The 25,233-nt window shown below is 55.1% G+C and overlaps 2 protein-coding genes across 12 annotated transcripts in view; both read right to left on the reverse strand.

Moving 5' to 3' along the window:
• Positions 1 to 1,442: 1,442 nt before the first annotated feature.
• MIIP (migration and invasion inhibitory protein) lies at positions 1,443 to 12,701 on the reverse strand. Of its 3 annotated transcripts, none has more exons than XM_067021019.1 (10): positions 12,609 to 12,696; positions 11,055 to 11,250; positions 10,480 to 10,806; positions 9,963 to 10,044; positions 6,154 to 6,262; positions 6,016 to 6,068; positions 5,127 to 5,256; positions 4,870 to 4,966; positions 3,763 to 3,897; positions 1,443 to 1,545 (listed from the first exon to the last, which is right to left on the reverse strand). In XM_067021019.1, exons 2-10 carry the CDS (start codon positions 11,166 to 11,168, stop codon positions 1,513 to 1,515), a joined length of 1,080 nt encoding a protein of 359 aa, XP_066877120.1. In that variant the 5' UTR covers positions 11,169 to 11,250; positions 12,609 to 12,696; the 3' UTR covers positions 1,443 to 1,512. The 3 variants fall into 3 exon arrangements, with proteins under 3 accessions (XP_066877120.1, XP_066877042.1, XP_066877091.1); XM_067020941.1 differs by lacking the exon at positions 1,443 to 1,545 and adding an exon at positions 3,167 to 3,496 and having other exon boundaries at positions 12,609 to 12,701; XM_067020990.1 differs by lacking the exon at positions 1,443 to 1,545 and adding an exon at positions 3,167 to 3,496 and having other exon boundaries at positions 11,055 to 11,295; positions 12,609 to 12,691.
• Positions 12,702 to 20,376: 7,675 nt separating this feature from the next.
• The window catches only part of MFN2 (mitofusin 2), a 28,462-nt gene continuing 23,605 nt past the window's right edge, over positions 20,377 to 25,233 (reverse strand). For all 9 annotated transcript variants that reach the window (XM_059041822.2, XM_067017204.1, XM_067017194.1 and 6 more), the window contains 3 exons: positions 24,598 to 24,794; positions 23,655 to 23,789; positions 20,377 to 22,481 (listed from right to left, as the gene is read on the reverse strand). In XM_059041822.2, coding sequence (XP_058897805.1) covers positions 22,412 to 22,481; positions 23,655 to 23,789; positions 24,598 to 24,794 — 402 coding nt within the window. In that variant the 3' untranslated portion in view covers positions 20,377 to 22,411. The remainder of the gene's footprint in view (positions 22,482 to 23,654; positions 23,790 to 24,597; positions 24,795 to 25,233) is intronic.

Here is a 25,233-nt window from a genome sequence, read left to right on the forward strand (position 1 = left end):
TAGAACTACCATATGACCAAGCAATCCCACTACTGGGCAGATACCCTGAGAAAACCATAATTCAAAAAGACACATGCACCCCAATGTTCACTGCAGCACTATTTACAATAGCCAGGTCACAGAAACAACCTAAATGTCCATCAACAGATGAATGTATAAAAAAGATGTGGTACATATATGCAATGGAATATTACTCAGTCATAAAAAGGAATGAAATTGGGTCATCTGTAGAGATGTGGATGGACCCAGAGTCTGTCATACAGAGTGAAGTAAGTCAGAAAGAGAAAAACAAATATCATATATTAACACATATATGTGGGATCTAGAAAAATAGTACAGATGAACCTATTTCCAGGGCAGGAATAGACACAGATGTAGAGAATGGACATGTGGACACAGGGCAGGGTTAGGGGAGGGTGGGATGAACTGGGAGATTAGACTGACATAAACACACTACCATGTGTAAAATAGAGAGCTAGTGGGAACCTGCAGTGTAGCACAGGGAGCTCAGCTCAGTGCTCTGTGATGACCTAGCTGCGGGAATGGGGGAGATGGGAGGGAGGTCCAAGAGGGAGGGTATATATGTATACATATAGCTGATTCACTTCATTGTACAGCAGAAACTAACACAACATTGTAAGGCAATTATACTCCAAAAAAAAAAAAAAAAAAACTGAAAGCAAGGATTCAAACAGATATTCGTACACCCATGTTCATAGCAGCATTATGTACAATAACAAAAGGTGGAAGTGACCCAAAGGTCCATCGGCAGATGAATGGATAAACAAGAGGCAGTAGGTCCATACAAGGAAATTCTTTTTTAAAAAAATAAATTTATTTTATTTATTTATTTTTTTGGCTGCGTTGGGTTTTCATTGCTGTGCCCGAGCTTTCTCTAGTTGCGACGAGCAGGGGCTACTCTTCATTGTGGTGTGCGGGCTTCTCACTGCAGTGGCTTCTCTTGCTGGGAGCACGGGCTCTAGGGACACGGGCTTCAGTAGTTGTGGCATGCGGGCTCAGTAGTTGTGGCTCGCGGGCTCTAGAGCGCAGGCTCAGTAGTTGTGGCACACGGGCTTAGTTGCTCCGTGGCATGTGGGATCTTCCCGGACCAGGACTCGAACACGTGTCCCCTGCATTGGCAGGCGGATTCTTTTTTTTTTTTTTTTTTTGCGGTACGCGGGCCTCTCACTATCGCGGCCTCTCCCGTTGCGGAGCACAGGCTCCGGACGCGCAGGCTCAGCGGCCATGGCTCACGGGCCCAGCCGCTCCGCGGCACGTGGGATCTTCCCGGACCGGGGCACGAACCCGTGTCCCCTGCATCGGCAGGCGGATTCTCAACCACTGCGCCACCAGGGAAGCCCTAGAAATACTTTCCAGTCTTAAAAAGGAAGGAAATTCTGGCACTTCACAACATAAACCCTGAGGGCGTTATGCTAAATGAAAGAAGCCAAATAAGAAACAAAAGACATACTGCATGATTCCACTTGTATGAGGTCCCTAGAGTAGCCGCATTCATAGACAAAGTAGAATGGTGGTTGCCAGAAGCTGGGAGGGGAAAATAGGGAGTCAGTGTTTAACCTGTATTGAGCTCCAGTTTTGCAAGAAGAAAAAAATTCTGGGGATGGTTGGGGGTGATGGTTGCCCGGCAGTGTAAACGGACTTAGGGCCACTGAACCGCACATATAAAAGTGGTAAATTCTGTTATGTTTTATACTATCGAAAATAAATTTTTTAAAATTAATTTTAAAAATTACATGTGGAAGAGACTTTGTTTCTTCAGGTGCTAGAATCAAGGGGCAAACCATGACCTGCTGCTGAAATCTGCCCAGACACATACTTTGGATCAGAGGCATTTGAACTTGAAAGCCTCTGGAGGGGATGCGTGCTTGCCAGGTGGCCCTGAGCCCCCCCACTCCCAGTCACCTTACTCGCTTGGCTCCTGAAGGCACTGGAGGCTGGAACCCCAGATGGAGCAAGGGAAGACTTTTAGGCAAGAGCTGCTCGTAGTGTCTGTTATTTTTGCGAATGGCCTTTGCTGAGCAGGGGGCCTGCCTTGCGGGGACAGAGCTGGTGAAGTCAGGATGTGGAGGACAGTAACGCTCACCCAATACCCCATGAGCCCCCTCCATGTCCCAACTCCTTGTGACTAGTTCTGGCCAGTGAACCATGAGCAGAAGTGACCTGTGTGTCATTTCTGGGCTGAAGCAACTGGTGATGTCCCCCCACAGTGGAGCCTCCATTGGTCTGGGTCCCTGAAAGACGATGTCAAAACAGAGGCCCCATGTGACCCATGACAGACAGGTAGTATGAGCAAGTCAGCAAGAAATAGGCCTTTATGTCAAACCACTGGGATGTGGGGGTTAATTTGTTACCGTGGCATAACCTCGCTTATCCTAATATAAGTGCTGTGCTGGACGGGGAAAGGTTTTCTCAGCTTCACAAGCTCCAGGTGGGAGCCACGGACCACAGCCATAGTTCCAGGGCTCTAAGCTAGAAACCTCAGAAGAAGCACATGCCTTCCCTGGGCTTAGGTTCCCCAGCTATTCCATTTGTATCCTAAAAATCAGGCATTTCATATTGTTCAACCTATGGGAGTATAAAGACAGGTGCAGCTTACTAATCCAGGAGGGCAGATCTGGGCTCTCGGCCCACCTTGCCTCTGACTCCAACCGTCCTGGCCCTGATTCCCCACGTGTCCCTGATGGGGTTCTGGATCACCCGTGGCTTCTAGGGCTGGGCTAGAGATGGGGGTGAAGGGGCCGCCTGGCCCAGGGACTTGAAGAGAGTCCCTCCATCACTGGACCCCAGTGTCAGGGGCCAAGAAAAAGGGAAGAGCTCACTCATTCTGCACTGTCACAGCTTCAGCCTCATCCACGGGGAACAGCCCGAGACTCCAAGCCGCTTGCTGAGATGGATTTTTAATGCTGACCTTGGCCTCAGTCTACTCTGGGGAGCCTCACCCCCACCCGTCTGGTGGGGAGGCCACCTACCCAGAGTTAGAAGCTGCACGGGGAGCCACACTCAGGGCGCTGGATCCACCCCGCCCGGCACAGGTTGTCCGAGGTGTCTTTCTGCAAGTGGGGGGGCGGGCAGGCCGAGGCCAGGGCACCCCCAGGGCTCTGAGGGCATCAGCAGGACAGAGCCGGCACACATGGGAATCAGGAGCTGCAGGGAGTGCTGAGCTTTATTTACAAACGTGTCACAGAATCCCCTCTTCCCAACCCCAGGGTCTCCTCTGTCCCCGGGAAGGAGACAGGCCTGAGGCCACCCACCGGCCCAGCCTAAGAAGGTGGGGCCTGAGGCCACCTCCAGCTGAGGCTGGGCAAAGCTCCCCTCTCGTGGGCGCCCCTGCGGAGGGGAGAGGCTGAAACGACGGTAGGGGCACTGTCCACCTCCCAGTGGCCAGTCCTCAGGGCTTCGGCCGGGGGGCGCGGGGCTGGGGCACGGAAGGTTCTGACCAGATCGGGGTGGGGGCTAGGACCCGCGTTGGCACGGCCTGGAGAGTGGAGGGAAGGGTGTCAGGGGGGCCTCTTTGCGGGTAGCCTCATCCCCTTCTGGGTCTCAGAGTTGGGGTCACCTTCCAGGGTGGGGTGGGGTAGCCAGCGGGGAGCAGTGGTGCCGTGGGTCAGGGTCAGGGCCAGGGAACCTCACAGAGAGACGTTTCCAGGCTCTGCACTCCTACCCCAATCCTGCCCCCCAGGACTCTGCGGTCCCCAGGCTGCTCCAAGGCATCTGTCTCTCCCAGGGCACCCTGTACCGTACCTGGTGAGAAGGGCTGGCGGCTGACAGCTTCCGACGTTGGGCCTCAGAAAAGACACTGGACCAGAGGTCCAGGCTCTTGGGGGCTGAGCTTTTCTCAGACTTCAGAGGAAGAATGTCCCAGCCCAGCAGGCAGTGCTGTGGAGAGCAAAGGGTTAAGGTGCCTGGCCTGGAGTGGGGCTCCCCACTACCTGGGCACACCCCGGGGACGGGCTATACCTCTCCTCTTGGACTGGCAGCATCCTCTAGGACAGGGCTGTGTCCCCCATGAGGGTGAAGGGGCCCCCCAAACAATCACAGTGTCCCCCACGGACTGAGGCTCCCCGAGGGCAGGGGTCTTATCCACCACTGTTACCCCAGGCCTCCCTTTCCTAACCCTGCTGACCCAGGCCCTGGGCCCCGAACACAGATTGGTGGAGGGAAGGCCGTGGACGCAGACGGAGCACGTCCCGTGTGCCAGGTTCTGCCCCAAGCCCCCGACAGGTCATTGACTCACTGACCTGCCCCTTGCCCACCCCATGAGCCTGAGGATAGTACGTCATACCCATTTTACAGATGAGCAAACTGACTTTCCTCAGCACCCCTTCTCCTCCCCGCAACCCCAGCACCTCCGGCCTCAACTGGGAATGAGTGGGGTCCCCAGTGACCCCCGTCCCACCCAGGAGACACAAAGGGCCTAGGTTCAAATCCCGGCTCTTCCATCCGGCTGACCTTGGACAAGTCACCTCCCCTCTGCCTCAGTCTCCTCATCTGTAAAGTGGGATAACAGTAGGACCTGCACTCTGGGTTGCTGTGGCTCCACGAGATAATCGCCGTAAGGACTGTGCATGTGGCCACAAGAGCGCAAGAAATGGGGCCCGTGTGCACTAAGCCAGCGCACTGCACGGGCAGACAGTCCTCCTGGAAGCCAGGGCCTGGGTGGGGAGCCCAGCCTCCCTCAGGGAACAAGCACGGTACATATGACATGAGTGGCCCAGCCCAAACTCCAGAGACTTCGGTCCTTGAGCCCAGCCTCGCTGTGTGGCTTTGGGACGGTCCCTGGCCCTCTGGGCCTCAGGACACGTCCAGTGACCTGGGCCAGACAGGGGGCAGCCCCAAGGCCATCCTCACCCGGGGCAGCGCCAGCGTGTCGGAGGCATCGAAGCTCTTTCGCCGGTGGATGCGGTACCGGTGCGGGGGGTCCAGGACAGACAGCGGGACACTCACCCTGGCGGGGGTAGCAGTGGGGGCATTGCTGCAGGCGCCTCCCGGCTGCTGTGGCCCATCCTGCCCTCCCTCAAAACCACAGGCCCCAGGCTCTGCTCTCGTCCTCAGCTGCGGCTGCCCCTACGGCTCCCCCCGGTGTCCTGCCTACTCTGGCCACTCACCTGACCTGCGCTGGCTCTGCCAGGGTCTCCGGACCCCGCTGGCCCCGTGGTGTCCGGCACAGGCGGCAGGGGGTGCCGGGATCCGAAGGCACCAGAAACAGGCGCCGGTTGACACGGTAACAATACACACCTGTGAGACCCGTGAGACGCAGAAGCCCCCCTCAGCCAGGGAACCTAGGTCCCTGGACCCCAACCACACAGGCCCGCGCACGTGTACATAGAGCATGCACACGCACACGTGCTCACATGCAACAACACTGAGCACCGCCTCTACTCAAGCATGACACACGCGTGCACACACTGGCAACTTCACAAGTGCAAATGTCATCCGTGCAAATACAAAGCACGGCTTCTTACAGGCATATCTGTGGACACACATGAACGTGCCTACACTTGTAATCACATACTAAGCCAGCGCACTGCATGGGCAGACAGTCCTCCTGGAAGCCAGGGCCTGGGTGGGGCCTGTGCACAGGGTGCACACACGTACATCCATATGAACATGCCTCGCACACATATGTACACACACGTATACACTGTATGCTGCTCGTGCAAACCCACAGCAAAGACTTGGGTGCGCACGTGACTGAGCTGGCACCGCCCCCCCACCCCGGCTGCCTACCCAGACGACCCCTGTGCGGAGAGGAGGGGGAGGGAGTGGGGCCACATGGGAAAATGAGGCAGCTGGGAGGAAATGGAAGGCGCGGGCGAGGGGCGAGGTGGGTAGCACAGGGCTGGCCCTGTTCCCCCTGAGGCCAGGCCTCAGCTCACCCCAGGCTCGCGGCCCCCTACCCAGACCCCAGGCCTCCCTCCCCCCGTCCCCAGCTGCCTCCCCAGGCCCCCAGGCCTTAGCTGGGCTACGGGGCGGCCGCCGGGCGTTTACACTCACATTCATGGTCCCCCTCCACAGCACCACTCTCCTGCAGGCCTAGGAACTGGGATCTGTGAGGGCGAGAGGGTGAGCAGGCCAGGGTGACACAGTCCCTGAGCCAGCCGCCCTGCCTGCCCTGCGCCCACCCCTGCTCACTTGGGGTCACTGCAAATACACTCCTCCTTATTGGCTTCCCGGAACTCCTGCAGCTTCGAGAAGAAGGCCTCGGGCTTGCTGGTGACGGGAGAGCTGCCGTCCAGAGACCCTGGAGTGGGCAACACACAAAGGAGCTGCTGTGTGGCCAAGACGCAGGGGACGCTCAGCACTGGCACCCCAGGCCACCTGCTTTGACCCCACCATACCCCGTACAGACCTGGAGGGGACCCTCCACTCATGGGACTGTTGGTTTTGTCTCATGTCTGTCTACCCTCATGTATATCCAATCGTCCATGCAAAAAATATTTATAGAGCCCCTACTATGGGCCAGACGCTGTTTTATGTGCTGGGGAAAGAACAGCGATCTGGACAAAGCCCCTGCCCTCGTGAGGCTTACGTTCTAATGTGGCAACAGACGAACTAGTCACCAAAGAAACCTGTAATACAACATTGAGAGGTGACACCTGCCAGGAAATAAAAGAGAGTCTGGAGGGACTTCCCTGGCGGTCGAGTGGTTGAGAATCTGCCTTCCAATGCAAGGGACGTGGGTCTGATCCCTGGTCAGGGAAATAAGATCCCACATGCCACGGGGCAAATAAGCCCACGTGCCGCAACTTCTGAGCCTGCACGCCACAACTAGAGAGAGAGAAGCCTGTGCACTGCAATGAAGAGCCCGCGTGCCACAACTAAGACCTGACGCAGCCCAAAATAATAAATAAATAGAGAGTCAGAAAACTGAACTTGGTAGGGCAGGGGAGCCAGAGGAAGTTTCCCTGAGGAGGTGACACCTGAGCAGAGACTTGATGGAGGGAGGGAGGGAGCCGTGGGGACATCCCAGGCAGACAGAAGAGCAAATGCAAAGGCCCTGGGGCAGGTGTGGTTGGTACGTTTGAGGAACACCCAGGAGGTAAAATAGGTGTAGGAGTGAAGGTGGAGGAGACGAGGCTGGGAAGCCAGCGGTGGGTTTGGGGACAAGGAGTGACGCAATCAGATCAGCCATGTACTTTTACAGGACCCCCCCCTTCTGGCTGCTGCAAGGTGAGGGGAAGCAGGGGCACCAGTGGGAGGCTACTGCAGGCATCCTGGTGGAGACAAACAGTAACATTCTAGAAATAGGTGGCAGGCAGGACTACCAGGATGCACAGCGTGTGAAAAGGAGAGGAAAACATCAAGGCTGATCTCAGGATAACGGCCATTAGCTCCATAAACGGGGTTGCCACTAACAGAGATAGAACAGACTGCAGGAGGACCAGGTGGGGCGGAAATCAGGACCTTGATTTTGGACATGAGATTAGTCTAACACATCTAATGAGCTCTGCAGAGAAGAAAGCCAGATATACAGGTCTGGGATTCAGAGGAGCAGCGCAGGCAGAGATAAAGTCAGGGAGGAGAGAGCGTGGAGAGCCTCGGCACAGGGTGGGGGGCTCAGGGAGAAGAAAGCGTGGAGAGCCTTGACGGGAGGGGGGGCCTCTGGAACTGGGAACAAGGAAGTGGATCCAGCGGAGACTGGACAGAGCAGCCAGGGAGGTGGGGAAGAGCCAGCAGGGGGGCCCGGGCCTGGAAGTCAGAAGAAGAAAGAGCTTCGGGGAGGAGGGAGTAGCTGCAGTGTCCACGCTACCCAGGGGCCAAGAAAGCTCTGGACTGAGCACTGAGCCTGGAGCTGGCAACGCAGAGGTCACTGCTGACCCGGCCGAAGACAGCGTCGGAGGGTGTCAGGGGCTGAAGCCCAGTTTAAGAAAAAGTCGGGGAGAGAAACTGGAGACAGGGAGTCTAGATGGCCCTTTTGAGGAGTTTTGTTCTAAAGAAAAGCAGAGAACACGGGCAGTAACTAGAAGCAAAGGCAGGCTATAAAGGGAGCGATGCTTCCTCAGGATGGGAAATCACAGACTGCAGCTTTACCCCATGACCAGATGTGACTTTGCTGAGTTTTTCAGTTCTTGATGCCTCAGCCTTCTCATCTGCCAGTGGGGACAATAACAGCATCCACCTAATTAGATTATTGTGAGGAGTCAATGGGAGGGAAGCAGAGGAAAGCTCTTGGCACAGGGCCCGGCACAAAATAAGCACTCACTGAAACCAATTGTCATTAATATTCCCTGGCGTTCGTATGCTGACGGGGCAGAGTGATGGTGGAGGAAGGAGAGGAGAGAATTACAGGGAAAAAACCCTCTGGGAGGGACTTCCCTGGTAGCGCAGTGGTTAAGAATCCGCCTGTCAATGCAGGGGACACGGTTTCGAGCCCTGGTCTGGGAACATCGCGGGGGCATCTAAGCCATACGCCACAACTACTGAGCCCACTAGTCACAACTACTGAGGCCGCGTGCCGCAACTACTGAAGCCTGCGTGCCTACAGCCCACGCCACCGCAGTGAGAAGTCCGTGCACCGCAACGAAGAGTAGCCCCCGCTCGCCTCAACTAGAGAGAGCCTGCGTGCAGCAACAAAGACCCAACGCGGCCAAAAATAAATTAATTAATTAATTAAAAAAAAAAAACTCTGGGAGCCAAGGAGGGATGGGGCCCAAGCACACAAATGCAGGGACAGGACGGGGGCTTGGAAAGGGGGGGGAGAGGCATGTGAGCGCACGCGCGTGCGCACACTCACACACACACACACTCACACACACACACACACACAGGGCAGGCAGGGGGCGACCGCCTCTACTTTACTAGAGACAGGAAGCAAAGCAGTGAGCTGGCAGTCAGGGAAGTCCTTGGGATGGGGCCTGTGTCCCCACCACCGCAGGGTCTAAGCAGCCCCGAGGAGCACCTGCCTTGGGGCAGCAACTCAACTTCTCTGTACACCAGTTTCCTCCTTTGCGAAAGGGAGGGTCCCATAGCACCAACCTCTTAGGGCCGCCCACTCACTCACTCAGCCAGTGTTGGCCGAGGGCCTACTACGTGCCAGGCACCGTTCTAGGCTCAGACTCGGGGAGCACAGCAACAAAAGAGACGGCCAGGCTCCTGCTCCCACCGAGCTTATAGTCCAGGGGAGAAGTCAGACAAGAAACAAGCAAACAAGATGACTTCTGAGAATGAATGAATGATACGAGGAACACACAAACGGCTGATGCAACAGGCAAGGATGCAGATGTGGAGGCCCTACAACGTGGTGCTCGTGGAAGGCCTACCATTGGAGCTGAACACTCAGTGACGGAAAGGAACCAGCAGGTGTGAACCTGGGGAAGTGCGTTCAAAGCAAAGGGCACAGCAAGTGCAAAGGCCCCGAGGTGGCCGTGAGCATGGCAGGTTGAAGGACCAGCGAGGAGACTGGCGTGAGGAGTCAGAAGGTAGATGGTTAGAGGCCATGTCACGGGGCCAAGCGGAAGCCCAATCACACCTCAAAACTCTAGATAAGGATTTTAGATTTTACTCTAAGTGCTAAGTACTCTGAGTGACGTGATCTGCTTCCCGTGTTTAAAAATTCGTTCTGGCTGCTGTGACGAAAACGGATGATAATGGGGGTGAAAGAGGCCAGAGGGGGAGACCAGCCAGGAAGCCACTGAGGTTGTGGGGGGATGGGCAGTAAAACATAAAGAGATGACACGCATACAGAGTTTCACAGGGGCCTGGCACACAATAAATGCCAAAAAAAAATGGCAGCTCTGATTCGTTCATTCATTCAACAAACACTCGGTGAGCACCATCTCTGTGCCTGTCACTGTGCCGAGGGCCAAGACAGGAGACGTGGTACCGAAGGTGCTCACCCAGGGGGGTGGAACAGTCGGAGACAGAGCAGCAGCGCCCCCTGGGGGCGCAGGCAGGGGCATAAGCAAGCTGGCGCCTCCACCCGCGCCCCGGGCACGCCATACCTGCAATCCAGTCGTAGCCCAGGAACGGTCTAAGGCGCCAGCTCTTCTCAGGCACTGGAGACTCCTTGTTGGTCACTCTCGGCTGAGGAGGGAGGCAAAGAGGGGCAAGGGCTAGGCCAGCAGGCCTGGCCCAAAGGAGGTCCCACCTTGCAGGAAGGAAAGGGGCTGTGTCTTAACTCATACCCTGACATGGGCCCCAGGGCTCAGCCGAGGGCTTGGAGGCTGGAGGACAAGAGTTTGGCCCCCACCCCCCTCCATGTGTGACTTTGAACAAGTCTGTCCTCTGAACACCAGTCTTCCCATCTGCATAATGCGGCTGGTCACCTTCTTCCTGAAGTGCTATCTGAGGAACTAATGGCCACAACTTATCAAGCACTTAGGCTGAGCTGGACTTGACTCACGGTACCTCCCAGGAGCCTCGCCCTGGAAGGGAGGCTGCCCATGAGTGCATCTGTCAGGGGGGAAACTGAGGCTCAAGGAAGCGCCCATCAGTGGATGCTCCGCTCTCCCACATTACCTCGGACGGCTTGCTCCGCTGAGCCAGGATGGACTTCGGGGCCTGTGCCTCCTGGGTGTCTAGACTGTCCAGCTCCGCTGAAAGCTCTGGGTCGTTCGAGTCTGAGGTGGCCAGCGAGGGAGCCGAGTGGGGCCTCAGTGGGCCCGGGGACTCCTGGTGGAGGCACTTGGCAGGTGGGAGAGAGATCATCCCGGAGCTGGCCCCGTCCCTATCACACGGGTCACCTTGGTGGGCATCCTGTGGGCAGGAGGCTCTCAAGGCCACTGAAGACGTCTTTTGGGATGACGGCATCTCTGAGTCGTAGCTGCTGCTGGAGTCCAGGCTTGACTGGAACAGAGAGGCCAGGTCACCCAGCCATCTACCCAGATGGCCTGCACTAGGCATGGAGGCCTGTCCTCATCCTTGCTCCAGCCTCTGCATGTCCCATGCCAGTCCCTTCCCACACTGGGCCTCACTCGGTTTTCTCATCATCAGTAAAAGGGGCATGCTGCACAAGAGGACCCGGAAGCCCTGGATTCTGGCCTGAGGGTTAGACAGCCCCTCCCTCACTCCCAGGATCTGGCCAAGGCGCTCACCTCTGAGGCTGCCTTGGCCACGGACCGCCTCACGGCATCCTGTCCAACCCACAGCTGCCTCAGGAGCTCCAGGTTGAGCTGCCGCAGCTGTGCCAGATCTCTGGTCTCCACCATCCCAGGTGTACCCGCTGGCTTCCCACAACAGGTGTCACCGACTCCCGGGCCACAGAGTGCCCTCACGGCCAAGTTCTCCTACCTGAAGCCAAGACGGACAGCACGACATAGCGCTGAGGAGGCTGCCCTGCAGAGCCAGAGGCCGGGGTTCAAATCCCCACTTTGAGACTCCCTAACGGTGCAGCCTCAGACAAGTTACTTAACCTCTCTGTGCATCAATTTCCTCATCTGCCAAACAGATGCTAACAGCACTGATCTCATAAGACCGTTGTAAGGATTAAAGGAGATAATGTATATTAAATTTAGTACAGTGCCTGGTGCACACAGTAAGCACTCAATAAATGCCTATTATTATTACACTGGCCACAGTGTGTTTCCTAACACGTCAAAAGAAATCAATCCCTCTTTAACAACCTTAACTATGAAATTACTAGATTAATTTGTAGAAGACAATGAGGGCAAGTCCACAGATGTAAAGCATGATAACTTTCAAATTCAACACAAATCAGATTTCTGAAGGGCCTCTTCCCTCTCTCCTGCCCTCCCTCCTTCTTCCCTTCCTTTTTTACAAATGAAGAAACCAAAGTTCAGAGAAGTTAAGCTACTAGCCCCAAGTCACACAGCTTGTGTGAAAAGCCAGGATTTGAACCCAAATCGGGCTCCGGGGTACATGGTTATGTCAGCCTTTCCCCAAACAGTGTGGAGGGGGGCCTGGGAAGCTGCCTCCTCCTTCTCCCAGCCTTTGGCCCCCCAGGGATCCAGGCTCAGGGACACACTGATGCCGCTGGAAGGGATTTCTGCAGACTAGGGGAAGAGGCTTACTCTTCCCTCAGAGTCCCAAGCCCCGATGCCTCCAACCAGAAACTGAGTCTCCCCCAGTACACAGGATCCCTTTCTAACACCGCGTCCAGACAGACACCCTACTCTCCCCGCTCCTCAGGGCCCGGTTGCAGGGGCTAAAGCAGAGAGAAGCCAGGCTACCCTGGAGCCGTCCCCATATATACCCATGAAGGGAAGGGGGGCAGCGGAGATGCGAGTACAGACGACTGTGCGGGGGGTGGGGCAGACAAGCGGGGTAAAAAGCCTCATCCGCAGGACAGGGACTCCCGGCCCCCGTCCTTATCTGACTCTGGGCCAGACCTATAGTTCGAGGATCTCTGTTTCCGCACGGTGTTAAAGAGAACACCTCCGGCTCCGGCGGCGCTCTGGAAAGCTAAAGCCGCACCAAAGTAACGGGAAGGCGACGTTCAAAAGAGAAACTGGGGCAGCAAGACGACCAGCTGCGGTGCCGCGGAACAAAGGGGCGGGACCCCCGGGAAAGGCAGGCTCAGCCTCCCTCTTCTTTCCCTTCGCGGGCCCCGGACCCTCCGTGGGGACGTACGTGGGGCAACCCGTCGAGCCCTTCCTCTCCATCCCCGGCCCCGCCACTGCCTCACTCACCGCCTGAAAGCCCCGGAACCGCGAAGCCCACCGCCGCCTGCGCTGCCGGCAGTTCCGCCCAGGCCACCCTACGCTTCGGCGGCCGGGGGCGGGGCCTGACCCGGGAGCCCTGATTGGTCAGATGTGGGGCGGGGCCGGGACGCTCTTGCTAGCTTTACTTCGCCTTCAGAAGCTGCCTTCTCAATATTGAGGCGGGGATAACGACGGCGCTCAACATCCGATTGGTCAACTTCCCAGGTCTAGCGGTCGATAGTCGGAATGGGGCGGGCCCCCAGAAGACGGGCTCCGATTGGTCAGGACAAGGCCGCGGGCTATTTCGCGTTTGGTGACTGCAGAGTCCGAGTCTGGACCTGATGCTTCCGCAGAGCCAAGGGATGCAGCCGTGGGTAGGCGGCGGCCAGTGACCCATGCTTTCATACTTTCTTTCGAGTACTTATGCCTATTTTGTGCCAGGAGGCACTGTACTAAGCACTGGGAGGCAGGAAAGAATTAAGAAGGGTCCCTTCCTGGAGGAGGGGAAGAGAAGCAGCGGGTAAGATATGAACACAGGTAGCTGTGATCCAGTCTGTAAAATATGGGCAAGTTTATATGGAGTGCCTACTTTGCGCCATGTATTTTCCATATGCCAATGCATGCCAGCCTCATAAATGTGCTTTAAGATGAATATAATTGTCCCGTTTTACGGACAAAGCAAAAAACGAGGTCATGAGAGATGAAGTGACTTGACCAGAACCTTTTAGAGGCAGTCAGTATAATTCCCAAATTAACAGACAAAAGGAAAGAAAGAAAAGCCATCTCAATAGATACAGAGAAATCCACCAAGCACTGTCCCTTTTTCTTAGTAGTTGCAGTTGGAGTGCCACAATCTTTTAACTTAAAGAGATGTTCCGGCATTTGACAAAATCCAACACTCATTTCTGATTTTAAAAAAAATCTTCCAGCTTCATACAACTCAATAGCAAAAAAGACCCCAAACAATCCAACTTAAAAATGGGCAGAGGATCTGAATAGACATTTTCCCAAAGAAGACAGATGGCCAATAGGTACATGAAAAGATGCTCAATATCAATAATTATCAGGGAAGTGCAAATCAAAACCACAATGAGTTATCACCTCACATGTGTTAGAGTGACGATTACTAAAAAGGTAAGACATAACAAGTGTTGGCAAGGATGTGGAGAAAAGGGAACATTTGTGCACTGTTGGTGGGAATGTAAATCGGTGCAACCACTATGGAAAAGAAGATGGAGGTTTAGAGATTTCCTCAGAATTTAAAAATAAAGCTACCTTATTATCCAGCAATTACACTTCTGGGTATTTATCTGAAGAAAGCAAAAACACTGATTTGAAAAGCTAGATGCACCCCCATGTTCATTGCAGCATTATTTATAATAGCCAAGATATGGAAACAACCCAAGTGTCCAGCAATGGATGAATGGATACAGAAAGTGTGGTATATATCTATAATGGACTATGATTCAGCCGTAAAAAAGGGGAGATCTTGCCATTTTCAATAACACGGATGGAACTTGCAGGCATTATGCTAAATGAAATAAGTCAGAGAGAAAGACAAATACTATATTTCTCTCTTATATGTGGAATCTAAAAAAAAACAAAAAGCAAGCTCATACATACAGAAAACAGATTGGTGGCTGCAAGAGGCAGGGAGTAGGAGAAATGGGTGAAGTGGGGTTTTTTTTAGTTTAACTAAATTAATAAAAATCTTTAAAAATAAAAATCTTGGGGCTTCCCTGGTGGCGCAGTGGTTGAGAGTCCGCCTGCCGAGGCAGCGGACGCGGGTTCGTGTCCCAGTCCGGGAAGATCCCACGTGCCGCGGAGCGGCTGGGCCCGTGAGCTGTGGCCGCTGAGCCTGCGCGTCCGGAGCCTGTGCTCCGCAACGGGAGGGGCCACAACAGTGAGAGGCCAGCATACCGCAAAAAAAAAAAAAAAAAAAATATATATATATATATATATATAATCTATATGAAGACTTGTATATGAATGTTCATAGCAGCTATATTGTAAATCCAAATGTCCATCGAGGGGGGAATGGATAAACAAATGATGGTACATCCTTCCATACAATGGATACTTCTCGGCAATAAAAATGAACAAACTGCTGGTCCACACACAATATGGATGCATCTCAAAATAATTATGCAGGGAATTCCCTGGCGGTCCAGCGGTTAGGACTCTGCACTTTCAGTGCTGAGGGCGTGGGTTCAATCCATGGTCAGGGAACTAGGATCCCGCAAGCTGCACGGCCAAAAAAAAACCCACAAAATTATGCTGAGTGGAAAAAGAGTACACACTGTATCTTCCATCTATATAAAACTTGAGAAGATGTAAACTCATCTATAGTGACAGAAAGATGAGGGGTTGCTTGGAGACGGGGTGGGCGGGAGGGATGATGCCGGGGCACGAGGAAACCTGGGGGATGATGGGTTTGTTCACTGTCTTGATTGTGGTGATGCTTTCATAGGTGCATACATGTGCCCAAACGTATCAGACTGTACACTTTAAACATGGGCAGTTATTATATGTTAACTGTATCTCAATAAAGCTATTAAGAGGTGTGAAGCAAGCAAGCAAACAATAAAGAACTTGGCCTAGCTGGGTGCAGTATGTTTGCCCTCGCTGGAAATGGACCACTTCCACTCCTAGGCCACGCCGCCGCCTCAGGGATGAAGGTTAATCCTCCTGCTGGTCAGAGCTGTGAGCTGCACACTTGGTCATCCATTCATGAGGAGGGATGAACAGTCTAAGGAAGAGATGATACACAGTCTCCTGGGTGGTGGCAAATGGTGTGGCTGGAGGTCAGAGCTCAGGAGAAAGAGCTCAGAAGACTAGCTCCAAGAACTGGGGAAAGGGGGACGGTGAACCAATGATGTCCCGTACGGGGGTGGCGCACGGGATTACATCTTGGTGTCTCATGTTTCGAATCCATCAGAGGACGTCTGCCACCGGGGAGACGGTCCACGACCCGCTGGAACGGACGATGCAGCTGGTAAATGTCAGCCCCCCTCTCTGCTCAACCACCCCAGTGCAGGTGCGATGGGCCCAGGGACAGAGCAGCCAAGATGACGGGGGGTGAAGTAGCCTGGGCTCCTTTCCTAAAGGCTTGGTCCTGCTGCTGCTGGACCCCTAGTCTGCAGGACCAAAGCTGAGCCCTTGATACGGCATCTCCAAGAGACCAGCCAGCCACTGATCTGGTGGTGGCAGATCAATTACATCAGGTCCCCTTGGACCCTAAAGGGAGCGATTTGTACTTAGTGAAATTGATGCTACTGCATGGAAGGGTTCGCCTGACCCGCCTTCAGGGCTGTTGCCCGCACCACCCCCTGAGGGCTTTAGGCTGCCTGATGTCGTGACGTGGCATGTCACACCACATTGTCTCACACCAAGGGACCCATTTTTTGGCAGAACAGGTGGGACAATGGGCATCTGACGGAAGGATCCACTGATCTTAGCGGGGACCCCAGCACCCGAGTGGCATGGCCTGCTAAAGACATAGCTCAGGGACCATACGCTACAGCTCTGCTCTCCAGGAAGTTGACATATGCAGCTGTGTCCCCTGAGGCTAGATTACACGGGGACGGGAAGCAGAGGTTGGACCCTCTCCCCACTGCTCACAGTGAAGCGCTTGTGGAACTTGCGTTTCCTATCCCTGCAAACGTTGGCTCTGCCAGGTTGGAGGTCCCAGTGCCTGGGGCTGGGAAACTTCTGCCAGGGGACACGATAGGGTTCCACGGTCCCAGTGAACTTGGAGACGTGACCATCACCTGGTCTTTGGGCCTCTCTGCTGGTGGACCTGCAGGCAAAGAGAATTACTGTACTGCTGGGGGTAATAGGTTCCCATCACCATGAGGAGTCAGGACAGCGTGTACAAAATGAGGCAGAGCCTTTTCCAGAACCTCCTCTGGTGTCTCTCGGTGTCTCCACACCCACTGAAAATAGTAAGTGGCAATTGTGGCAGTCACAGCCCCCACAGGGCAAGTCCACCGAGGGCTCAGATCCCTCGGGGATGAAGATCTGGATGACCCCACCCCGAAAGAACCAGACTAGCTGCAGCTTTGGCCATGGAATGGGGGTGGACGAGGGACCGACCATATCACCTCGAGGGAGACTCGGTTCAATGGGACTTAGACCTCCCCTCTCGGGGAAGAAGGGAGGGAAGGCAAGAGCAGATCTGAGTGATCGCACGGGTGAACGCTTCAGACCCTCTTGGCCCTGCCTGCCTTTTGTTCCGGCTCTGCCTCGGCTGAGTGGTCTGATGCACACACGCCACTCGCCCGGCCACACCTCCTGCCTGAGTCCTGGCCCTCTCGCCTCCACCACCCCCGTGGGCCCCACTTGGTGCTCAAGCATTTCGATATGCAACCCAGAAACGCACAGAGTCCATGTTCCATGGGGCAGACCTTCACCAGCTGGAAGAAGGGGGTGGTGAACAAGTTCTGCCCCTTCCTCTCCACCAGGAAAGGGCGTGGAGACTCATCACACGCCTCCTCAGGGCCACGTTTGGCCGTGCACCACGCACACTCCTGCCGGCTCTCCCTCCTTCTGACTGCCCCCCGCCCTCACTGCGTTTCTCCGGGGTTGCCCTGCCGATGAGAACGAGGGCGCACAAGCTTTCTGCTTCGGGCTCTGCGTTCCGGGAACCCTAAGCTGTGGTGGCCACCGTCACATGCCGACTCCCCAGTGAGTGTGTGTCTCTGCACCAGACGTCACCCGAACTCCAAGCTCACATATCCAACTGTGGGAGAGGGACCCTAAGTTCAACACGTCCAAAACAAAACTCCCGATCTCCTCTCCCACCCCTGCTCCACCACGAAGCTTCCCCATCCTGCCACCGACCCAGGGCAAAACCCGAGTCAGCCATGACTGATCCAGTCTATCAGCACATTGCATTGTTTCTGTTTTCAAAAGGTCTCCAGAACTGACCACTTTTCACAGCCTCCATCACAACCGCCCGGTGCCAGGCACCATCCTCTCCTCCCTGGAATATTGCACTTGCCTCCTGAATGGTCCCCCCGCTTCCATCCTTATTCTCTTGGCTACTCTCCCTATAGCAGCCCGGGACCCCTCGAGTGTAAGTCAGCTCACGTCACTACTTGGCTCGGAGCTCTCCGTGGCATCTACCTCGCTCATGGTGAAGCCAAGGTCCTCACAGTGGCCAGCAAGACCCCAGTCTCCCCTGGTTCCTTTCGCAACTGAAGTCCAACTGCTCTCCACCTCCCTCGCTCTGCTCCAGCCACACTAGTCTCAGTTTGTTCCTTGAAGATACTGGCATGCTCGTGCCTCAGGGCCTTTACACATGCGGCTCTGCCTGGAATGCCCCGCCCCTGATGTCCACAGGGCTTCATTCCCTACCGAATTTTCTTCAAACATCATCTTCTCAGCCAGGCCTACCCCAGCCACATTCTTGTTACCCCCTCCCTGACCTTCCCTGCCCCATTTTCTCCCATAGCCCTTGTCTTCTGACATACCGTTTTTCTCAGTGGTTTTGCCTGTTGTCTGCCTTCGCCCACAAGTATGTAAGTGCCATAAAGGCAGGGATTTTTATCCACCTTATTCACTGCTGCGTCTCCAATGCCCAGAACCATGCTCAGCACACAGCAGGCACTCACGTATTTTGATGAATAAACATCTTCGTTTCTACAAAGGGGAAAATCGATCACTAGCTTTTTGAGAGGATTGGAAGTCACGTGTATGCATGTCTGACACAAGCCAAGCCCTCTATAAAAGTTGCCTGTTCTAATCTCTGAGTCTGACTCAGAGACAGAAAAGCCTGTCCTGGAAGTCAGAGTGAACCTAGCTGACATCTGTGAGCAGGGCCCAGTGCTTGGAACGGGGAGGTACATTGCTGGCTACATATTCTGTGATTAAATGGTAAGACTTGTTACTGAAGGGCCAAAAATCTCAGGCTCTTGATTCCCCAGAACTCTCAGTGGGCAGACGAGGTAGTCTGAGGAACCACAGGAATGAGTCTGGCCTTGACCGGGAATAAAGAACTAGGAGGGTGTTGAGTGAGGCAAAGAGGGTAGAACGCCTTTTTTCAAGCGACTGGTCATGACCCAGGAGTGGCTGGGGAGCAATTTAGTGGGTTGCCAACAGCAGCTTCTTCATGAGAAAATACCTGTGTATTGCAGAAAAGGGGCAATGATTGACCTTTTTTTGGTTTCACTCGCACATATATGTGTGTACTCAATCGTGATGAATTTCTAATAATGGGTCAGGGTAAAAAAAAAATGTTCAAAAGCCACGGGGCTTTGGGGAATTTGGATTCGGGCTCCAATCCAGGCTCCATCACCCTCCAGCTGCTGATGTCTGAACTAGTCCCAACCTCTCTGAGCCTGTTTCCACAGTGGAGTGGAAAATGTTCATTACTAAACATGCAACACACTTGAAAGCCCCTAGGTGCCATGCCCACCTATGGGAAGTTTCCAGTAGCATTTGTTACTTCTGTCCCCCAGCGCTAGAGGGTTGATAAATGGTGCGGCCATGTTATCAGGACAGGATTTGTTAATTCAGCAAGTATTTACTGAGTTCTGATTCTGTGCCAGGCACTGGTCTAGACCCTAGGCGTTTACTAATGAACAAAACACGTAAAAATCTCTTATTTTGCTTACGTTCTTAGAGCTTACGCTCTAGCAGGTGCAGACACAAACGCTATTGCTCAGATGATGACCAGGTAGGAGGGTACTCAGAAGTGCCAGGGAAGAGGGGAGAGAGGGATGTTAATAGGGAAGGGTGTGCATGGACCTCAATGAGGTGACATCTCAGCAGACTCGGAGGTAAAGGAGTTAGTCAGCTGTGGTGCATTCTGGACCACGGGCAGAGGGTCAGCCAGGCAAAGGCCGTACGGTAGGGTGTGGGCAGCAGTTTCAAGGAAGAGCAAGGACCAGCGTGGCCGAAAGAGAGGGAGCTGAAGAGGGAGGGGCAATCAGAGGCAGTGGATCCTGAAAGGCCAGCACAAGGACTTGGGCCTCGATTCTGGGTGGCACAGAGAGCCAGAGCTGTATTTTGAGCAAAGGAGTAAGACGAGCTGAGCTCTATTTCCAGCCTACGTCAAGGTCGCGCTGGCTGCTGCTTTGAAACAAGTGTGAGAGGGCCAGGGTGGGAGGAGGGGCTGAGTTAGAGGCAGTAACACGGGTCAGAGCCGTGACTGTGAACGGAGTGGATGAACCGGTCAGGGGTCAGGTGTATGTTTGTTTTGGACGCAGCACGTGCGACAGGGGAGTCCAGGGTCGCGCCCCAAGTTTGTGACCTGGGAATCTGGAGGGACGAGGATGCCCTCCGCTGAGCTGTGGAGGCCCCTGAAATGGATGAGCAGCGCAGACAGTGGGCAGCGCAGAGCCCAGGGGACAGGTGTGCGGGGTCAGCGAAACTGACTAGTCACGCCCGAGCCACTGCTGAGCGCCCTTGAAAAAAAAGAAAAAGAAAAGGTCACATCCAATTTCTCAGAAGGCAAACTAGGGTGAACCAGTCTGAGTCATTACTTTTTAAGTGAAAAATGAATGGTTTAGAGTTATGGAGAAATCTGTAAAGAAATCACTCTAGATTTCCTGGTTCTTAAAGATCAGTTACGCCTTTTGTTCCTCTGAGAGTATCAGATTCCTTCCAAGGGGCAGGAGGAACCCACAGGCAGATTACAGCGGGAACTTCCCCTGAACGAAGTTAAGGTCATTTCAAAATACAGCCTGCAGACTTTGTCACGTCAAAGAGAGTTTGCAGAGGAACAGTAAGCTGAGGAGACATACAAAACACAAACGGTTTCCAACTAGGTTTTATTTTGGTATTCAATATGATCAGCAATGATACAGGAATAACTCAGGCAAATATATCACCTTAAATACATCAGAGAAAAAACCCACCATGTCAAGCACGTCTTGCACTCCAGCAAATGAACGTAAAAACAGAGAACAAAGTCAGCAGCATTAAATTAAAGTGCTTTTTGCCACAGTTCTTTCAGAGTCTCGTCCTCAGTGGTGTAATTTCAATTTTACTTACTGTATAAGAAGCTCAAAATCTCATTCACCGCCCAGAGGCTACATTCAAAAAAAAATTCATGTTTAGTTACTCTAAATAATAACCACCCCCCAAAAAGCACAAGATGCAGTGGAATTGTGTGACACTGATCTCTCCAGACACACTGGGAGGTAACCACCATCCAGGCCGGCAAAAAGCTCAGCGCGTCCTCCCGCCGCATGGCGGCCTCGGCGAAGTCCATCACTTTGTTCCACGCGCCAGGGTAGACTGAGGGTTTGAAGGACAGGCAGGCACCTGGAGAGCACGCCACCTGCCTGCCACCCACCAGTGAGCAGAGGCCACCAAGTCATTTCCCCAAAGTCGGAGGGCGGGTGGATTCGAGAGCAGGACAAGCCCCACCTCTCTGCCTGAGCCTCTTCCTGGGAGAGACGTGCTGCTGGTTTCTAGGAAGTTCTCTGACCTGCCCTGCAAAGGCTGTCACCCGAAGGCTGTTTGCCCCAGACAGTTAACACCTTGGAGACAGGAACCTGCCCCCACTTTGACCGGTAACAATCCACAAACTCAACAACAGGAAACCCTTCTCAAGATCAACACGAGGCCCCATGTGTCAGCCGGAGGCTCTGGGATCAGGGAGGGTGGGAGGCTGGGGGCTGGGCTCCCCGCACTGTCTCTTGGCCACGTGCGGCATTGCTGGCACAGGAGGCTTCATCCAGAGGTCTGGTGGCCAAGGGCAGCTTGGGCCGAGGCGGGGCGAGGTGTGGGAACATGTCTCTTACGGAACGTCAAGCTAGTAGAGTGGGCTCTCAGACCCCACAAGCCCCTCACGGAGCGAGGTCAAATGCAAGGTCCTGCTCTGCATCAGCTCCAGATTCTCTAGCTGTCCTGGGAGGGGCCCACTCCTCTCAGCCTGCCGCCAAGGTTCCCTCCTTCCGCCATCTTTCCTTCTACTACATCCTTTAACTATCTGCACGAGACCATCTTTCATGAATAAGAAACCAGACTGATAGGCTAAGCACCAAAACCAGAACGAGGGACAGAATGAGGAGGAGGCACGTCTCCCCTGCTCACGGCACCGGCCACCCGTGACAGCAGGGGCGTCGGGACACCCCCTCCGCACACCCCCTCCCCTACGCTACTCAGCGTTCCAGCCACCTCTGCACTCTCAGCCCCACCACCAAGACTGAAGGGCTTGTCTGGAAGGCTCTGCAGATGGGACGAAGTGTGAAAGCCCAAGGACAAAACTGACACGTAAGCCACGACCCTCCTGGGATGGCCTTGGCCTTCCTGGAACCGTTCCCAGCGCAATCCAGGCAGAAAATGCAACCACCCCCTAAGGTGGCCTCCCTCTGCGGGTGCGCTGGGGTGCGTGGTAGGCAGGTGCGCGTGGGTCAGTGTCAGCGTTGGCTGGAGGAGGGGGTGTCTGCCTGATTTCCTTAAAGGCCCAACCAGGCCTTCTGCAATGCCGGCCGATCCCAAGACCTCATCAAGCAACCAGATGATTCTCAATCGACAGAGCCCGACAAAACAGCGAAAAGACTCGACTTAACTCCTCAGTATCATGCTACCCAGAGTCATCATTGAAAAAACAGAGTCTCCTTTAGGGGTATGAGCCGGAGTATCTTCCTGCAACAGCAGGCAAAGGAGGGGGACAATAACTAGCGTCTCAGGGCTCAAAACGGTGGGAGACAGCGGGTGCTTTCATTCTCACGGTGGCGGCAACGGACAGGAGCGGCGCGTGGCCCTGGTGGGAGGTCCCTCGCGGCTGGCAGCGCCGCCCCTCCCTGCGCGGGCCCCCGCTCCGGGCTGCCCACCATCTATCTGCTGGGCTGCAGGTACTGGTGCGTGAACATGTTGAGTTCGCTGTCCAACCAACCAGCTTTATTCCTGCAGAGAAACGGTTACCTTGTAGCAGTAACGGCCGATGACAAGGGCACTACGTGCCGAGGCCGAGTGCGGCTCCACCCGACACTTGACTGGTACAGACTCACTTGCTCACTGTCCCTCCAATAAGCTCCACTTCACCGATGAGGAAAATGAGGCCCAGAGAGGTTCAATAACTTCCTACGGTCACGCGACCGATAACCAGCGGTGGAAATAGAATCAGGCTTCTCTGCCCCTCAGGCCCTGTGTTTGCTTCACGCCGGGACCCCGGACTGTCGGGAGCACGGTCTTCCCGCCTGTCAACAGGAGGCTGGGCTGCTCACACGCAGCCCCTTTCAGGCTCACCCTGTCGCTGCAGGTGACGAGCGGCAGACGCCCGCCCCGAACCCGCGCGCTGCGTGAGGCCTCCCCGGGGATGAGCAGCGCGCCTCTAGAACACAGCTGTCCCGGGCAGTGGGCGGGGAGGGCGAGGCCCACCGATGCTCCCCTCTGTGCTGACGTCAGGGCGGGGCCAGGAAGAGCAGAGTCCCCGTGTGCTGCTGTTATCCCGGCCCGAGTGGGCCGAGGACTTCGGCAGAGCACTTTGACACTCAGCTCTGTGACTGTGTCATGAAACCTTACTCCATTTTACAGATGAAAGCAATGAGACATAGGAAGGCGCGGTGATTCGCCCACACGGCGGTGCCAGGACTCCTGACTCCTGAGACCCATCCTCTCCCCAGCAACCTGCTGCTGGAAGCTCTGACTTTCAACAGGGACCCTACGCAGAGCCGGGTTCTGCCCCGTCACTGGCCACCTGGCCAGCTCCCCTGCGGACACGGGCGCCGATGTGCCACGCCGTGGAATGGCGGCAAGTGGGGGCCGGGCGTAGCCCACTGTTCCCGCCGACAATAAAGGCCGATCAACGTGTGGGGTGTCAGAGAGTGCTGGAGCCCAGCACGCCTGGATTCTTCTGCTCCTGGCTTGACCACTTACTGTGGGATCCCAGGTAAGTTACTTAACCTCTCTAGGCCTCGATCTTCCATTTTATAAAGTGAAGGTGATGATACGTCCCTAAAGGGACGCTGAAGATGGGACAGCATGTGTCAAGTGCCTGAGACACCGCGGTTAAGGACGTGCCTGTGAGCTGTAAGCCCAGGGACCAGGCTTCCTCTGCCGCCACATGGCCAACCTCACCTGAGCAGTTTGGCTTTGCTCTGAAGTGAATCGAGAACCTCGATTTTCTTGTTCATGGCGGCGATTTCCTGCTCCAGGTTCTCCCGGGTGACGTCAACTTGCTGGCACAGATGAGCAAAGGTCCCAGACAGTTCCCTGTGGGGGGGAGAGTCAGGATCAACCAGGCCACGTCGCTGGTGAAGCAGCCAGCCCATCTGTCACCTGCGCCTGTCCTGGTTTGTCAGAATCGTCCCCGCCCGCTGCTGAGACGGCAGACATCACAGCCACCACACGCACCAGCATCAGCACAGCGTGAGAACCAGGAGCACAGAGCAAGACGCCCCGGTGTGGGCACAAGAGACCGGGATTCAGCTCCCGGCCCCGCTGCTAACCAGTCGAGTGCAGGAGACACATGACTCCTCTTCAAATCTCAATTTCCTCATTTTGAAAAACAAGGTGCCAGTAAAAACGTCTACCTCAAAGGGCTCGGGGAGAAAATGAAGAGGTAGGTGCAAAATGCCTAGCAGAGGGCCTGCCACATAGCAATAAAAGGCAGGCAGCCAGCACCTTCCTGACCACCACCCGGATCAAGCCATCCATTCCCACCTGCCCTAAGATACGCCATGAAGAATGGGCTGTGGCTCAGAACATCAAAGCTACGCCCACAACCCAAGCCCTTTGAGGTAACCTTTAAAAGATGGCTACAGGTTAACACCCCTCGTCTTCCCATGTCTTCCTTCCTTGGCAGACCAGAGGCCTACTTGGTCCCAGCCCAGGACGTAAGGTGTCCCTGGAGACTCCTCCCCCATCCCTAGCCTCCACGCTGGCACTGCACAGCTGAACGCCAGAGTCAGACAGCGCTCAGGGCCCAGTGGTTTCCAGGCCAGGTTAGGAGGAAACCTAGAGGGCAGTCCTGAACCACGGGGGCCGGCACCGGCCCCTCGGGGCTGACGGGGCCACTCACTGCTGGACTTGGTGGCTGCAATTGGAGCCGGTATAGCTGATGATGAGCTGCAGCTTCTCGCTGGCGTACTCTACAAACTGGCGCTTGAAGGCCCTCTCCTTGGCCTTGGCGGTCCAGGTGAGACGCTCGTAGACGTACAAGAGGCCATAGAGGCCGAGGGAGAGGGCGATGAGGCGCCAGCCCACAGCCTTCCACACCTGCAGAGGCACAGCGGTCAGCGGGCACGGTCCCTCCGCCACCCGCCGCCCAGCCTCTCAGCCAGGACTTTCCCAAGCGCCTCACAGAGCCTTGTGCTTCTACTGAGAACACTCCTTTCGATGTCCTCCTTGCTCTCACTGAGGCCAGAAGGGCAGGGACCACGTCTAGTCGGGAGACGAGGGAAACTTAGTGTGGCACAAGCATGACTTGCGCAAAGGCCCCCCCCCACCCCGCGGCTGTGAGCACCAGAGGCCCAGGCCCAGGCACGGGAGGCCTCGGAGGTGAACGTTAGGGCGCTCTGGACGGCCACTCCGTTCGGGTGGCGCCGACAAGCAGGATGCCGCACGTCGGTCCTCGGTGGACGGCTCCGCTGGCTCTAGTTTGTAACACTCTGGTTGGAGGCAGTGCAGTTACAGTCAAAGAGCACCGGACTTGGAG

The sequence above is a fragment of the Kogia breviceps genome, chromosome 1 (genome assembly GCF_026419965.1).
Source record: "Kogia breviceps isolate mKogBre1 chromosome 1, mKogBre1 haplotype 1, whole genome shotgun sequence".
Lineage (NCBI taxonomy): Eukaryota > Metazoa > Chordata > Mammalia > Artiodactyla > Physeteridae > Kogia > Kogia breviceps.

Coding starts and splice junctions, on each gene's coding strand:
- MIIP (XM_067020941.1), bottom strand. CDS start 11,168: ATGGTGGAGACCAGAGATCTGGCACAGCTGCGGCAGCTCAACCTGGAG. Junction 10,045..10,479: donor AGCGGAGCAAGCCGTCCGAG/GTAATGTGGGAG, acceptor CTCCCTCCTCAG/CCGAGAGTGACCAACAAGGA. Junction 3,898..4,869: donor ACACGCTGGCGCTGCCCCGG/GTGAGGATGGCC, acceptor TGCTCTCCACAG/CACTGCCTGCTGGGCTGGGA.